This window comes from Leptosomus discolor, chromosome 5 (genome assembly GCF_034619465.1).
Source record: "Leptosomus discolor isolate bLepDis1 chromosome 5, bLepDis1.hap2, whole genome shotgun sequence".
NCBI classification, from domain to species: Eukaryota; Metazoa; Chordata; class Aves; order Leptosomiformes; family Leptosomidae; genus Leptosomus; species Leptosomus discolor.
In genome coordinates, this window is record NC_141395.1 from 26,369,643 (window position 1) to 26,387,679 (window position 18,037).

Here is an 18,037-nt window from a genome sequence, read left to right on the forward strand (position 1 = left end):
AGGGACACAATGAGGAAGGCTGAGGTACACTTAGAATTAAATCTGGCTGGGAATGTCAAAGACAAGAACGGCTTCTCCAAATACATCGGTGGCAAAAGGAACACTAGGAAAAATGTGGGCCCACTGTTGAATGAAGCAGGTACCTTGGGGATGGAGAAGGTGGAGTTATTGAATGCTTCTTTGCCTCAGTCTCTACTGCCAATGCTGGCCCTCAGGAAGCCCAGACCCTGGGGGTAAGAAAGGAAGTCTGGAGAAAGGAAGACTACCCCTTGGTTGAGAAGGTTTGGATTAGGGATCTTTTAGGCAAACTAGACACTCTCAAATCCATGGGCCCTGATGGGACACATCTGCAAGTGCTGAGGGAGTTGGCAGATGCTATCGCTAAGCCACTCTCCATCATTTCCATCACAGGAGAAGTGCCTGAGGACTGGAGGAAAGCCAATGTCACTCCAGTCTTCAAAAAGAGCAAGAAGGAGGACCCAGGAAACTACAGGCCAGTAGCCTCACCTCCCTGGAAAGGTGATTGAATGACTCATTCTGACTGTTATCTCTAAGCATGTGGAGGGAAAGAAGATTATCACGAGTAGTCAGCATGGGTTCATCAAGGGGAAATCATGCTTGACCAATCTGATAGCCTTCTATGATGTCATGACTGGCTGGGTGGACAAGGGGAAAGCAGTGGATGTTGTCTACCTCAACTTCAGCAAGGCTTTTGACACTGTCTCCCACCACATCCTCACAGGTAAGCTTAGGAAGTGTGGGATAGATGAGTGGACAGTGAGGTGGATTGAGAACCGGCTGAAGGACAGAGCTCAGAAGGTTGTGTTCAGCTGTGCAGAGTCCAGCTGGAGGCCTGTAACTAATGGTGTTCCCCAGGGATCAGTACTGGGTCCAGTCTTATTCAATGTATTCATCCATGACCTGGAAGTTTGCTGATGATACAGAACTGGAAGGAGTAGCTGGTACACCTCAAGGCTGTGCTGCCGTTCAGCGAGATCTGGACAGGCTGGAGAGTTGGGCAGAGGTGAACCTCATGAGGTTCAATAAGGACAAGTGTAGGGTCCTGCACCTGGGGAGGACTAACCCAGTGCACCAGTACAGGTTGAGGGTCACCAGTACAGGTTGGGAGTCGACCTGCTGGAGAGCAGCTCTGCAGAGAAAGACCTGGCAGTTGTGGTAGACAACAAGCGAACCATGAGCCAGCAATGTGCCTTTGTGGCCAAGAAGGCCAATGGCATCCTGGGGTGCATTAAGAAGTGTTCCACTTCCCCTCTACTCTGCCCTGGTGAGGCCACATCTGGAGCACTGTGTCCAGTTCTGGGCCCCCCAGTTCAAGAGAGACCGGAAACTGCTGGAGAGAGTCCAGTGGAGGGCTATGAAAATGATGAGGGGACTGGAGCATCTCTCTTATGAGGAAAAGCTGAGACACCTCAGGGTCTTTAGTCTGGAGAAGACTGAGAGAGTATCTTATCAATGCTTATAAATACCTAAAGGGCAGGTGCCAAGAGGATGGGGCCAGGCTTTTTTCTGCGGTGCCCAGTGACAGGACAAGGTGTAACGGACATAAACTGGAGCACAGGAAGTTCCACCTGAACATGAGGAAAAACTTCTTTGCTTTGAGGGTGACAGGGCACTGGAACAGGCTGCCCAGGGAAGCTGTGGAGTCTCTTTCTCTGAAGATATTCATAACCCATCTGGACATGATCCTGTGCAACCTGCTGTAGATGAACCTGCTTTAGCATGTGTGTGGGTTGGACTATATAGTCTCCAGAGGTCCTACCATTCTATGATTCTGTGATCTTTCCCATTTCCTTCTTTACTTCTATTTTCTCTCACCTCCTTCATTCTGTGTCTTGTTCTTTCCTATACAGTGTCTATTATATCTCCTTTTATATACAATTTTCATTTCACTCTGCCTGCCACCAAATATGCAAAACCAAGGGAGTCACGAAATAAGTAATTTGATCACTTTAAATAAAACCTCTCACTGAAAAGATGCTGTCCCAAATCCTTATACAACTGTCAAAACACATTCTGAAATTTAGATACTATATTGTTACTGAATTTCCAGTTTTCTAAAGTCTGCTTTTGAAAAAAATAAATTGCTTTCCCTCCTCCCACCCATCTTCTTTCTTTAAACTTAGAAATAACTAAAAAAATTCTTCTCTTAACTATTAAACCATTAAATCCTGACCTGAAATCAAAATGCATTTCCACCTTCCTCACTAACTCCCCTTCTCCTGCAAATGCTATAAACAGTACTTTGTAACGAAACCTTTAGAACCTTAAATAAAGGCTATAAAATGCATTATATTCACAAGAATATCCATGTTTGTGTGCTGTAGCTGGCTTCTGAGAAGCTGCAGTGTTTTCAGATGCTAACATCTCTTACCTAAGCTATTGTAACTGATTATGCAAGATATATCAATCTTTTTCAACACAAATTAAAACTTGATTGCATAAAATCATTTTACTTCTTACTGAAGAAGGCACTGTCCGCTGCTCCCAAAGCAGAAAAGATAACTAAGGCACTAAGCAATTTTTTGAAACTACCTTAGTTATTTCACACGTGAACAACTTACTGGGAACTCTGACTGGGTTTGAACAGGTATGGGATAGTTATCAGGGTCCATATTCACTAACTTAATGGTGATAGTTGTGACTCATATCATCTCCCTGGAAATAGCTAAGAATATTTACAGACATCACTTTTCCCATGTTTTCCTTGTATATTATTTCTTCATATATCATCCCTGCACATTTACATATGCGGAACAAGGAAGGAATAAAAACATTATTTACTGAGCTCCTCACCTTAGAAAGCAGGGCCCTACTAACAAAACTTGGATCCTGAGTAAAGAATATATTTACTAACTGTTCCACTTGCACAAAAAAAAAAAAATTAATATCATAATACTGGGGACAAATTTTAACTAACGTTGAGCTGGTCCATAAAATTCAATAGAAACACATATTCTGTCAAATTTCACAGACCTTTTAATAAATTCATGTGTATCTATGATTTATAAAATGAAGAGAAACAAACACACTTACTGTGTTTCATAATGCATCCATTCCCTGGGAACAGTTGGAGAAATAGCTGTGGTCCTCATTGGCAAAAGAAGTTGCTGGTTTTTTGGTTTATCTGTTTATAAACACTACTTTCTACTATTTTGTAAGAAAATCATAGGTAAGAACAGATATACAGATTTGTTTTGCCTGTATTATTTAGAAAAGCACTAACACTTTTTTTTTTTTAGTAAAGTCATGTTTTGTGAATCAAGGGGGAGAAAAAAGTCCACCTCAAATATTAAAGTTTAATTTGTTCTTACAGGTTTACAACCACAAGGAAAAGCAAGAACCACCCAATGCGTAAAATTTGCTGAGGAATCAAGGTCAGCAGACACTGAATTCTACACTTTCGTTTTTACAAAACGGATAATTTAAATGGGAAATCTTATATACCATACTTTGAACTCCAGCTGATAAAAGAACATACATTTTAGGGTTTTTAAACATTTTTTTAGGATGTGTGATACGTACTTTGTCAGTTCTCAGAATGTGACTGCAGTTAGAAAAACAGTATTTTCTATGAAACCTAAATCTAAACAACATGTGCAAAGGAGGGGCTTAGTCAGCAGAAACGTAGTTGTATGGTATCCACAAGATGTTTGATATTTGTCTCTATTCTATTTTGGAAAAAACACTTTGTGAGAGATACAGGGTAAATAAACAGAGCAAGAACTGCAGTCCTCAGCTACTGCAGTTATGTGGACATATACACAGCCTTGTGACTCTTCCGTGGGCAGGATGCCATTGACTTTTCTATAACACCAAGCAAGTGATTTATGCGATCATGTGAAGACATGTACATGATATTTTTTTCAGCTCATTTGCTCTCTATGCCTGTACTTTAATTTGGAGATAAATATAAGTTACTATAAGCCAACCTGCACCTTGTTGGAGACAAATGTTTAATGTTTTGGTGTTATGATTTAAGCAATTCTCAAAAATGTTGTCTCAGTCCCAGTTTTGCACAGATGACTTCTACCTGGGTAAAGCACAAAGATGCCACACTGCTTAAACCCTGATCTGCTCTCTGTGAGAAGTGCGAGTGCATTGCTGCAGTATACAAACCCAGTGTAGGCCTGATCAAGGATAAAGAATGACGAAGTGTTGCACAATAGGCAGTTGCACAATACACGTATACCTGTGGTATTGACTAAGCCATACGCAATGCATTGAAGCAGAAGTCTGAGTAGCATGAATCATTTGCCAGGTGGGACTTTGAAAATCTGAATCAGAAGGATCAAGCCGAAGAACAGTTATTCCCAAGTCTAACTAGATGTTCTGCTGATTATTGCGCCAAACAGTCATCCAATGGGGCATTTTCTGAACTATTTTTTTCAATGCTGAAAATGGATGACACTACGAAAGTTGTCCTCTTTCTCTGCAAGGAGCTTAGCAGTGGAGTGAAAAACACAGCTAGAATCTGAATTCAAGAGGCGGAGACAAAAAATTCATCATGCTAATGACTGCCCTACAATATGAAAGATTCAATTTCAGTTCAAGTTTTCTTTATATCCTGAATGGATGCAGTGGGTCTTGAGGAATTCTATCATTGGGAAGTCCTTGGCTAAATTAAGGATGTGCTTTGAAGCTAGAGTGGATATCACTTCATAGTCCACTCCTTTGGACTGTAATGACTTGCATCAACTGGAAATGGACTGCTTTCTCACACTAATCCAGTCCTGAAAGCAGAAGAAATGTAGTGGAAGACTTTTCCATTATGCTGCCTTAAAGAGACTTTCTTTTCCCTGAAGACATTCTTGGTACTAAGCATGCATTAGACAAGGTTTGCTATTATTAGTTACCACTCCTTTTGATGCCCAGCCTCCTCAAAATGTTTCAAAACTGTTAGAAATAAGGTAATGCGCACTGTATTTAATAAACTGGAGAATTCTGTAGTTATAAACTCACTTTGTTTTAAGTCCTCTTTCGTTTGTGTCTGAATTCTCTACATAAGCTAGTGGGAACAACTATTAATGGAATTAATGGTATTGATGGAATTTGTAGAAGAATAAAACAGTGAGTACTGGTGAATCACCAAGGAGTTCTACAATTTTAAAAGTTAATGTCTTTTTTTCCATCATCATCATCTATTACATTTGTCCAACAAACCAGAACAAAACTCCAACAAATTGGAAATCATTGACTGATAAATGCTGTGCACAGGTGAATGTTATGAATGATTTATTTATAAGGAAACCAAATACAAATTGTAACCTAGATGCAAATAGAATAGCACTCGAAGATTCATCTCCTCAACCGTGGCCAATATCTACTAATGGACACAGCAAACAACATGAACACCCTCATGAATCAGGCATCTTGCAGTTCAGTCTATCTTCTGATTCTCTGTAGCAGCAGGAGAAGAGCAGGACCATGTTCCAAATACAGGCTAATCTCTTGTGGCCTCTCAAATTCAAGATACACTCCTTGAAGCCAGAGTTTCTCTTTAAACCTGTTTAAAAAAAGTCAGTTAATATTGCCTATATTTTTAATGGTGGCAGCTAAAACATTCCCTTTCATAAGCAATACTGTGGTGGTTTGCATAGACTGTTCTCTGTGGTCTTGAGACAATACGAGATCAGAGAACAAATAAAGAGTGATTCCAGAAGAACATAAAATATCCTAAAACTCATCTTACTGACAATAACAAGTAACCAGAGGGCCCTTTAGTTATAAAGAACAGAAAATATGAGATAAATGAGGAGAAATTTTACCTTCCTGTATGCTCCATATCATGTTTCAGTCATACTAAATTCTCTATATGCCCTGAGTGAAATTAACATGATCTTGCATTTGTTTTTTTTTTTTTTTTGCTTTGGAATATAGCAATGCAGAAAAAAAGCTGAACAAAGTATAAGGGATCAACGTTTGACCAGCTGGACATGAGGCAACGTGTGCAGGCAGCTTATGATGAAATGAATACAGCTTTTGAATAAGCATATGAAATAATTTTCCTTTCCTTTTTTTATGTTGCTCTGGATAGACAAATCTCAGGAACTTCAAGAAAAAAGAACAATGCTCTTTCTTTTTTCTATGTCTTTTTACCATAGAATTTAATATGTATGAAAGGTTCAGAAAGTATTCAGACACTTTCAGGCAACAAACGCTTTTTTATGTAACCAGCGTAAACTTAACATTTTGAGCAGACTGTGAAAGACTAGTCTGACAGCAATCCCACAGATTCTCAACCACTTTCCCAGGTCATGTTAACCTTCACTTCTTTAAAGCCATCAGAGTCCTGAGGCCTCATTTCTGTTGCATTGCTCCACATACCTACCAGAAAGAAAGCTATTTTACTGTATTATCATGAAAACAGCTTTTCACCGTAAAACTGTCTTACCAATTTCAGAGTTGTGTAATAAATACTATCAATAGAATTGTTCAGGTATTTTCTGTTTAAAACCTCTCATAACAAGTCTTATTTTTATGTGCACCACCTCTTCCTAACCCACACCTACATCTCTATGTTACCTCATCTTATCTGATGTTTCCAGTGAAACAGTGAACTAGTAGTAAACCTCATTCGTTACGGTCACAGAGTATAAAAACTGTCTCATTGCTGACTACATTACTCAAAAGACAGGCAGTTCTAGCACCATAAACTACAGTAGCATATCAGAGCCTAAATTCAAGGAGGCAAGATTTAACCTTGTGCAGGAAGTCACCACAAGGGCTAATGACTTCATGTATCTCATTTAATCTTCTGAAATTGCACAGTGGGAAGTTTTGTCATCTTTAATGAATTAATGAACAATGACTGTTCCTGTGCTATTAGAACTGCTACTTATTCTTTTAATAAGATGCTTAAGTAGTACAAAACTTTGTTAACATATTCTGTTATTTAAATTTCATGTTCACGTGGTTCAATTTAAACTTCTGGAATACTTTGTGTCTTTGAGTTGTTCAATCTTACATTAATACCTAGGTTAAGATACCTAGATTTTAAAAAATTATTTCACTAAACTAAATACCTTATATTGTACAAACCAAATTTTCTATTGTATTACAAGGTCTTTCATCTAACAGAAATTCTTATCTTCTGAAGAAGAATTAAGTGTAAAAAGCAGTCACACATTATGCACTTCATTTATATTATGCTAAAATTCATAGGATTAGGAAGAGTGTTTGGTGCGTGCTTTGTAAATTAAGGTACTTATTCCTGCTTGAGTATTACAAGATGTAGCAAAGATTAAGATGCAAGTTACCTTACTGGGAGATGTTTAGCCACCAGCCTTTGATCTCGCACACAATGTGTGTCGTGGGCATGTACTAGCTTAGTTGTGGTGACATTCATTTCTTCTGAAAAGTACCCATCTTCCCATTCTGATTTAGCCTGAGTCACAGTGGAAATTTCTGGAGTTTTATTTTTCTCTGAAACAAAACACGTACGTTAGTAAGTGGCAACAAGGTGCTTATTTAATATGGCCACAACATACCCAAAAGCATGCAGCTGGCAGGATGAATCACCTGTCACTGTTACAAAAGCAGAGCAGTGTGCCTTTCCCATTTCATTGCTGGCAACACAGATATATTTCCCAGTATCAGCAAGGACTACATTTCTTTTTAAAAGGTAATAGGTATCTCCTAATTTCTCAATCTGTAAAACAATAGAAAGCACATAGGAGATTATTAGTAGCATAAAGCAAAATGTATTATCTTTCTCCCAAGAAATATTTCAAGAACATCAGAACATACACTGATGTCTCCAGATACCACTTGGATATCATCTTTCATCCAACAGACACGTGGTTTGGGCTTTCCGTCTATAGTGCAATGCAGGATTAAATCTTCTCCCTCTTGTACAGTTGTATGTCCAAATCTTTGTATGAAGTTTGGCTGTTTTCCTTGCACTGAAAAAAAATTACTCACTGTATTTTAAAAATGCATAACTAAAGCAGCTGAAGAAAAAAATCCATTCTTGTAACTATAGAGTTCACTATATTGTATGACAAAGAGAACCTTTATTGATGCCTGGAACTCAGGATAACTTGTTTGCAAGACAGTGAGTAGGCAGACATCATTTATCTATACAACAAAAAGTTTGTTGAAATACATGGATATTAAGTACCCAAGAATTTCGTGCATCGGCATAGTGATATTAGTTCCATGGTAATGTTAAAGGATCATGTTCTTTGTGTAGGTAGTAGGCAAGTCTACGTGGATTACTGTGTTTCAGTGATGGTGGAAGAGTAAATATTCTACCACAAATTTAAAGTTACACAGTGAAGAGAGCAAACTTCTGCATTTAGTGCATTGTTGCACATCATGCTCTTTCTTCACTTTTTTCCCTTATTTATCTAGTAAGAAGAAAAGGTTATTGAAAAAACTAAAAAAGATTAATCTATATTTGCAACAATAATAAAGGCCAGAATGTGGCCTCTGTACCACTTTGATCAAGATCATTATTTTGGCCATTATTAATACTGAAACCATACACTACCAGATCATCCAGTACAAATCTGATTCAGATCAAGGATAGGCAAATAACTGCATTTCTGCTGCAGTAACCAGAGCACATGAGATTGAATTTGTGCTGGCTTCATGCCAACTGTGGGAGGACAGATGACAGCTGAGCCAGTACAAGGCCTAGTTAATACAAAAGAACCCATCAAAATTATGTGAAGAAATTTCAATCAGCAGCATCAGTTTGCACTGAATCAAAGCATTGCTTCATGTGACATGTAACTTAATGAGCTGTAAAGCTGGATTTACTGCACTACTACCTGAGGTTCCACTTGCATTCCACCTCAAGGGCCAGAGTAAAAAGTATGGCAACCTCAGAACTCAAAGTATGCTTGACACAGGGAATCCAAAGCAGCAGATGTCAACACACAGAAGCACACACAAAGACATATACTACAACAAATATGAGCATTCTGCATTCCTATTACATAAAAACTGTCTTGATCCTCTTTACTCGAAATTGCACTGTGTGTCCATAATATCTAACAAAAGTTATCACCAGTCTTCTCAGAAACAGAAAGTTATTGAAAAGTATGATAAATAAGAGAGCTTGAAATTATGCCAGCATTACTCCACTGTTTTAGGACAAAAAATTTTTCTTTATGATATCATGAACCAAAAATAAGCCTATCTCACAAAGGTGCCTAGCAACTTAAACCAAATATACTGAGCCCATGGCTGTTTGCCAAATGTGGGACTGTCAGCATGGTGAGGCAGGCATTTTACCCTTACCCACTGCTTAAGTGAGCTCTTATTTACAATAAGCTTTCAAGTTTAGCTGCTTTTACATTCTTCCCAGGTACTATAGGACGGTGGCCACCATATAGAGCAGAATTATATGAGTTTTACTCTCTCATACTCTTGCTACCCTATGATCTGTATTAGCCAGTCCCAGTAGCTCAAACAACTCAGTTCTCAGCTGTTGAAAGTTAGCATGTGCATTGCATGCACCTGAAGCACAGAAACTTGGGATCTGGAGCTTCACTTCAAGCAAGAGAACCAAGCTTACACCCTGCCTTCTCTTTGCAGGCAGTTGGCAATGTCACAAACAGTGCATGATTAGCTTGTATTCCGGTGGAAAATGTTAAGTGGGCCTAAGCCGCTCCTTGTGATATTTTTGGCCGGATTCCATTACTTGTGTAGTTTGTATTACCTTGTGAAGTCATGCTGCATGTCATACCAGCATGGTTTTTACCATTAAAAAAAAGATAGATATATATATATATATCTGAGTGGAATGGTGATAATGACAGGACCCCATCTTGATTCATATCAGTAAATCAGAAAAACATAAAAACCAAAATGTCCAGTTTCTAGAGAGCGAAGGGAAAAGCATATGCAAAGAAAACCATAAAGTAACAGTTATTACAACTCTGTAAGGCACAGGCTAGAATTCAACAGGGAGACAAAGTCTGCTGTAAAAGAGTTCATCTTCTGACAGCAACCTTCAAAGTAGAATGGATGGTTATATTTCACCAATAGTTTTCCTATGATATCATAAGGAAATGTCAGAAGGAGCTAAGACAACTTGTCAAAAATGTTTTCTTGGTTGGACATCACATGAACCACAAAGGTTAGAAGGAACAGATTTGTTTTCCTGCATCATGGACGGAAAACATTTCAGGTGAAATCCCACTCTGATGGCTTCAGAAAAGAGGTTTGTCAAATATTACTTATCGCGTAAGGTATTTGCAGGAACCAGTAGAGTTCTGCCGCAACCTGGGGAACCAGCATGAAAAACTCAGCGGTGTGAAGCAATGCAAAAACTGCAGGTGGAGAGATCACCTGTATCTGGCTTTATCACACGGCTTTCACCCCTTCCCCAAGTCTCTCTCACACATAGTTAGTACCAGGTCAAGCCAAACTGTTTTGAGCAGCCATTTTTTATTACTTTGCTTCACAGTTATTCTTAATCTGTTTACTTTGGGCATGTAATTTCCAGTCTCTAATGTCTTGAAATGTGATATTTATCAACTTCCCCCTATCTTCTCAAAAAATTTAGGCTCGACTGAGATTCACACCACACACGTGCTGCTCAGAGACTTTAGATTCTCACATTGCTCTAAATTAAGACACTACGTTTTATTGCTTAGAGATTTTGTCTCAGTCAAGGTCCTAACACAATCAGAAGGAATTTCATTAAGCACTATTCAGATAATTTTATTATCTCATAACCGAGTTGATCTGAAATATCCACTATCTCCTTGCATACCATCGTGTAGCCTCATTAAAGGAAGTCTGAGCAGTAATTGTTAAAGACATATCTCCTCTGAGCCATGAAAGATATATACACACAAAAATTACTAGCTTACCCTAACAAAGTCTCCAGATAAAGGTCCCAAAAAAGTCATACCTTACCAGTCATTTGGGAGGAAGTCACCTTCTCCATTGCAGCTCCAGACACATCTGATCCAAAGCCATCTGATTCCAGCCAGATGAGGGGGATGCCTCATCGCTCCTTTGCCTACTGACTCATACCTGAGCTCTTAGACTGGCTGCTGCTTTTCAAAAATGAAAATAATTAATCCCTTTCTCCTCCAAACTTACACACCTTGTGTAAATACTCCTTCACACAACTCCACATCTTGTAGTCAGGCAATCTCATTCACCACTTACTTTCTTAACTGGTGTCTGCATAAGGGGAAGGAGGAGGGGAGGTTAGCTTAGTAATATGCCTGAGACTAATAGTGTTGTAAGGCAAGAGAGATCAAGATTTAAATCTGCTCTTTAAGAGAGCAATCAGGAAGGTGTAGACATTTTGGGGTCTTGAAGTAACTATAGGTTCAAAACTGTGACTGTGATGAGGGAAACCCAGCAGAATAGAAAGTAGCAGAACCAGAACAATAGAAAACACCTAGAGGTATTCCCTGCTTCTACAGTATGATTAAAAAAGGAGGAAGTGAAACATGTACAACATGAATGACTTGGAAAAAAAAAAAAAAAAAAAAAAGAGGAGGAAAGCAGTACATTGAAATTATTGCTGAAACAGAATGGGTGTCGTTTTCTTTCAGAGAAATACTAGTGTATCAAAAGACTACTTCACTGTTACTCTGGTTTTTTGTGGGGTTTTTTGAGATTATCTGAACAGAAAAAAGCAGGAATTTTCCAGGGAAAATTTTTGAGCATTCATTGAGAGTCCTTAAATACAGTGTAACACAGCAGTAATCAGCATTGATTATGCCTTTGTTTGTATAGCAAAGCACTAAAACCAGGAGACTTTCAGTATCCTGCTATGTATCTGGTATCTCTAATCTCTGTCTCTTTTAAAATCTTGTTTCTTGCAGCAATTAAAAATGTGGCTGCTGTCCACATGCATTAAAAACTGTGTGTTTAAAACTATTCCTGATCTAAAGCAAATGCAATACCATACTCATAAAATCAAGTTTTCTTCATTTAAAATTCACAGAACTGTTCAAATTCTCAGAGGAAAGGTTTAATGAACAAAGAGACTACATACTTCTACAACGATTTATTAAAATCTACAGATGTACTAAGGCAATTTCTGGCCTTCTATTTATACCTTTTTGCAATTAATAATTATAATATCTGATATTTCAAAAATGACATTTTCAGAAGTGACACGGTGTTTGTTTTGACCTGTTATTATTTCACAGTGTCTGTTATATAGCAATAACATGAATGTCATACTTGTGCGTACTCTTGAAAATAATGTACTTAGATTTTAAAAGTTGGATTCGTTTGCATCTCACCTTCTTTTCACCAGTCAAACTGGAAAGATCTTGTTTAACATTTGAATAGGAAGTCAATTCCAGGATTTAATCCAGTAGTAGGAAGCTTACTTTGAGTAAAAATGAAAGTGGATGTTTTGGCAGATCATAAGCCACTTCAGCTGCTTTTGAAGTGAATAGTAAAACTGAGGTGCACTTTCCTTATAAAGGCAGCTGGTTTCCCTAGGTGACAGGGAATCTATCGTGATCTTCCATATAAACTTTAAACCCATATAATTTTAATCAGGGTGTGCAAAGAACTCTGCATTAATCTACCCTTTCCCAGTGGAATAATTATATTTTGTCTTGGCATGGTTGGAGACAAGATCACACTTGACATCTTTTTTCTGTGAGGCTCTGTTGAAATCTGGGCTACCTAATTCGTCCGTTACAACAGGCATTTATGGTTCAAGCTGGAAAATTAATGCTAAGCTCACCAAGTGTGGCATTTCACTACCAGTCTTTTGTAGTTTTGTGGGCAGAACTCAGGTTTCCTTTAGTGACTTTCCAGATAGAAGTCACTTGAAAATGACCTTCTCCAGCCAATAAAATTGAGCACGGCTGCTGTTTTAACACTACATCATAGCAGTGAACAGTTACAGAGGCATCATTTCCACACAGTTTCCTCATCTGGAAAGCCCTCCTGGGGCATATAATCCCAAATCAAGTCTCAAATAGCAATGCCTTAAAAAGTCCATTAAGATAAACTATTTTTATATCTTATTGAGTACATGAACTACGAATAGTACTTTCAAAATATGATGAAAAAAGACAAAAATGGATAAGCATTGTATTGATCTAAAATGTTTTTCTGCTAAGGGGGCATCACGAGTCCACTGAGTGGACCGTGACATTTTAAGTATAATATAAGTATAAGCAAAATATAAGTATACTTGATGAGACATTTGCAGCATAATACATACTCAGAATTTTACTAAAGGCAGAATGTGTTTATTCATAGATATACACAGCACATATTTGTAAATGTTGGAATAAAATTCTCTCTCTGAAACTTCTCTTTAACTCCTCCCCTCTTAGAGAAAAGATGACAGTCCTTGTTATGCTTGGAACTGAGGGTGTAAACCAAACTCCAATAAAAGGCTACATCACTGGCTAGCTTCTAAATAATGTTAATAAGAAGTTGGAATAAACCCCACTTGGAATCAAAGCTGCATCTCTTACTCTCACACAATTTTGTAAACTGGTGTTGTAAACTGACCTTTTGTAAACTGGCTGTCAAATCTCAGGTAAAGCAAGTAACTGAGGTCTTCTCCACTTATTCTAAATCCTGTTAGATGAAGTTAACATTTAAGAAGATTTAATGAAGATTTACTGCAAATGTGTATGAGGGAAAAGGTCTGCATGTCTGCTCCGTTGTAATACCCTAGGAGCCTGGATGTACGTCAGGAAGTGTTACGAGGGAGGGAAAAGAATTTGCTCCCATAATCTATGTACACTCCTCCAGTAGTTCTGTGTCCGATGCCTTTTTAACTCATAGAGCTGATTATCGTAACTAGTGAGAAGTCTTTCTGTAAGTGCCAGCAAGCAATCAGATCCAGCTACAAGTCTAGATCCAAGCTATATCCGATTCCTGCTCTATGACATGATGAAAACTTCACATTTTTGTCTCCTGCTTTCGTAGAACTACAAGTGAATTTGGGACAAATTTTTCCAAGCAGGGCTGGAATTCTAGCTCTAGCCTTGCTTTCTGAAGGACAGAGACTCACCTTGCAGAGTTGTTTAGCTCAACAAATGGCTCTCCTCCACCCAAAGGAGTCAAATGCATATCTCTGAACTCACACACTGGCCGTATAAAAGAGACAGAACAATGATCATTCTAGTACTGAACTTTCCATAGTTTTCAAGATGAAGTTAAAATGTAGATGGAGCTTTGAGGCCAGCATCTGTAGAGCTACAATGACTCTTTCTGTCACAGGCCTTACAGCAGCTAATGCTTAATTCAAAGGGCTAATTCTGGCAGAGGCAAGGCCGAAGAGGAAAGAGAATATCTCTGCTTTCACTCCTGGTTTTTATGTGTGCATATACTCAGCCTCAATACTGAAGGTAAAAATGCGGGAAAAAGTCACCCAAGTATTATATGAAGTTACTTAGAACATGTCAAAAGAACATCCATGATTACTTTTAAATTTTGAATGATGGCAACTCTCAGTAAAAACAGAGGATTGAAGGGCAGCCATCACCTAGAAGACCCGTTTTCAAATAGAGAATGTGCATGAACTGAATAAAGTTATCAAGCACTGGCAGCTCTGCAGCAGGCAAAACCTTACAGCATGTAGGAGAGGCATTTTGGTTTGTTCTTACCACAACATTGCTTAATGTACCACTTATGCAGCTCAGCTTGCTCCCATAGATTCTTTGCTGTATGTTTATAACAACTATACATAAATTCACAAGGGCACAAAACCACTAAACTGAATTTTCCTTTTATGAAAATTGAAACATTCAAAATCATACTAATTATAGAAACTAGTTTGATCATGAACTGGAAAATACACTTTAGGAAAATAAGTGATTTCTATACCTGAGAGAATTATTATGAATCAACATTTTTCAGGAGATGATTGAAATTAGAAATTGTTCATTAAGGGTAATACCAATTTTAGTTAGAATTGACTTTGTTCTCTCATCTGCTTACCACCTCCTCCTCCTGCTCCCTCTCATATTGCTGTAAGGTCATATTCCTTTGAGAACTTCTCCTGTTTCAAAGTACAGGAATTTTAATAAAGGTGCAGTCACTGGGCCAAAATATCAAAACATCAGGCTTTAAGCTCACTGACCCGCCAGATACTTGCAATCTATATTCTGCTCATAACATGCTACACAGTAAGAGACTTACTTCATTTTGGCAAACTATTCAAGAGAAAGTAAATATTTCCTCTCTATAAATTTTCCATACAATGCAGTTGTAATCAAAGCTGCAAATCAAAGATGCAGGAAAAAAAATCACGTAGCTGTTCGTCAATTGTTTTTACTGTACGAATACAACAAATACTGCAGCTAAAGGACGAGGTTACACTGGAGGATTTATAAATGAAATCTTCTACTGGCATATCATTGTTATCAAGTATTTAAACAAATTATTACTACTTTAACAAAAAAATAATATTTGTGGTTGTCCTTCTCAAGAATGAAACGTCATATGTAGGTGAACAAAGTTCTGGATTCGATTTACCACTTTCAAGTTGTGGGAGAGTTCTATTTGACTGAAATAAATTTCTTTTTTGGTGTGAATACATTTTTGAGTATTTCCTCAATTTGGTTGATTCTGTTGGAAATCAATGTGTTATTTTTAAACATGCACAAATGCTCACTTCATAAACTATTATCTTTCTTGTCTTATAGTAACAATTTCATGGATTATCAGAAATATTTCTATTTTTAATTTTATAAGAAGACAGGAAGTATCATAAGCATCTACCTAAGCAAACTGGCATGTTGCAACGTCTCATTTTGTAAACCTTTGGGGTTTTTGATTACTGTATGCTAAGTGCCACTTACACAAATCCTGATGATTCTGGGTCAAATTTTTGTAGTGCAATCACAACTCTACTGAAACTACTGCAGCTGCCTACTGGGCTGAAACAGATCTAATCTATGACAGTGCAATTATGAATGTTATGATTTCTTTATCAAGAAGTTTTATCCTACAAATAAAATTTTTTAAAAAGTATATAAAAACACTGTTTGAAAAGAATATATTCAATGTTTAAAAACAACTCCCTCCACACCCACTCCCCCAAAAAAGTGTATCATAAAATATACATTGATCTGAGCACTGTACCTGGGTGTATTTTGACATTTAACACCTATAACCTTCAAAACTTTTTCCAACACTTTGTAATGCCAACATTTTTAGAAAGCAAAACTATGCCTCAGATCCTAGAAAAATCTTTGTAACATTTTTGTCTCAACATCACTACGAGAAAGGAAAATAAGCACGCAATACTGGTATTAAAGAAACAAGCAATATATCGAGTATGACATAAAAGTGGTTTGGTACAGACTGTGAAAGATGCAGTGTAAGAAAATAAATTTAATGTTGTCTTAGCATGTGAGAATTAAGTCCGTTGCAGTCAATATTGTACATATTTAGTGAATAGCCAGTACATTAGTGATACGCTAATATAGATGACACACAGCATTATCCAGTCTATTCTTGCAATAGGTGGCCTGTTACCTTTCACGTGGAGAATAGCACTTGATGATATAGTGCCGTTCAAATTTTTAGCCCGAACAACATAGAGGCCAGCATCTTTATCACACACCTTCTGAATGAACAAAGTATGCTTTGTCTCCTTTTGTAAAAGCTTTAAGTGCTCATCTGCAGTCAGTTTCTCTCCCTTCTTGTACCTGAAGCAGAGAGTCAATTTTCAAGTCAGATTTATATCACTGTATGCCAAGCAGAACTTTGCAAATTCAGTCATCCTATATAACACCACATTGACAGCAAGAGTTAGTGCTCACTACTGTGCTCTCGTTGATCAGTTTTAAAGTTATATGCAAATATGGATGAATAGTTGAAAAATTCAAATTGCTGGAGAACACATTCTTAATGCTAGAAAATGTGGTTCTGAAAATGGTTTTCAATGGACAAGTCACAGTTATCTTCGTGTACTATTGGAGAGAGTAGCATGAAGGCCTGGGCCCTCAGTTCTGTCCTGAAATATTTTTGCTGGTAAGGTGTTAAGTCAATCCACAGTCAACTCACGAATAGGCTCTCAAGATGCATAAGCAACATACAAAGTTTGTGAACTTGTGTCTTCAGTATAAAGAACAGTCAAGGACCTGTTCCTCCATCCCAGCCCACTTAACATTTACTAAGTTCACATCATCAAGCAGGGTTGAACAATATGTCATATTCTAACACTTGAGGATCTGTCACCATGTATTGGTATAGACTCCTGATTTACTTGTTGGAAGTGAGGGAAAATTCTGGCTCTTGCCTCGTGATATTTCAGCATAAGTTACATTTAACTTAACATGAACACAGAAATGCTTTTCCACATGTATATCCAATAAAATGTCTGTATCAGCACAAAATATATAGTATAGGTGAATTTTTAACTTAATAAAAACCCCACATTTTTTTCTGTTTTCATAAATTTCTAATTTGCAAAATGCTTTCAGTTCAATGTTATTTTTTTAAAAAGACCATATATCAACAGTGTATATATTTTTGAGCTAAAATTAATGCTTTCTTGCGATAAAACAGAACAGAAGGTACCTCTTGTTTCACCAAGAATACATCTCAAAGTGTAGAATACTAGGATTTAAAACAAAGTAACTTTATTGATACCAACACAGTATAGCACTAAGTTTGCAGTGTCCAGTAATTTTTTCAGTGCCATAGAAGAAAATTCAGCTTACTAGAAGCTTACAGTTTGCTTATTTCTTTACATGTGTAATAATAATCTTAACATCAATACGTTTCCAGTAAGAGGCATATCTAATTTTAATACGTTAAAAGAAAGGCCTCCATTGTGAGAGCCTAATGCAGTAAGTGGAGAAATGGCAAGTGAGGTAAAACTTGAGGAAAATATGCCAACACATAGAGGACTACAACCAAAGTCTTGAAATCCTGCCCCTTTCAGTCCCTATTCCCTTTAGCAGAGAATTTCTAAAAAGTCATCTTAGAAGATGTTTATGTTGCATCATCTGTATTTCTCACAAGCGCTGTATAAAGCAATCTAATTAGACATACAGCAATTCAGAGAGATAGAGAGTGCACACAAATATATAATGTAAAACTGATT

The 18,037-nt window shown here is 37.5% G+C and overlaps 1 protein-coding gene across 1 annotated transcript in view; it reads right to left on the bottom strand.

Moving 5' to 3' along the window:
* Positions 1–5,403: 5,403 nt before the first annotated feature.
* CCDC141 (coiled-coil domain containing 141) overlaps positions 5,404–18,037 on the bottom strand; it is a 95,109-nt gene continuing 82,475 nt past the window's right edge. Inside the window, exons 25-29 of the mRNA XM_086465972.1 lie at positions 16,462–16,634; positions 7,768–7,922; positions 7,540–7,669; positions 7,278–7,443; positions 5,404–5,524 (exon numbers count right to left, since the gene is read on the bottom strand). Of these exons, the coding sequence (XP_086322098.1) occupies positions 5,404–5,524; positions 7,278–7,443; positions 7,540–7,669; positions 7,768–7,922; positions 16,462–16,634 (745 nt within the window). The remainder of the gene's footprint in view (positions 5,525–7,277; positions 7,444–7,539; positions 7,670–7,767; positions 7,923–16,461; positions 16,635–18,037) is intronic.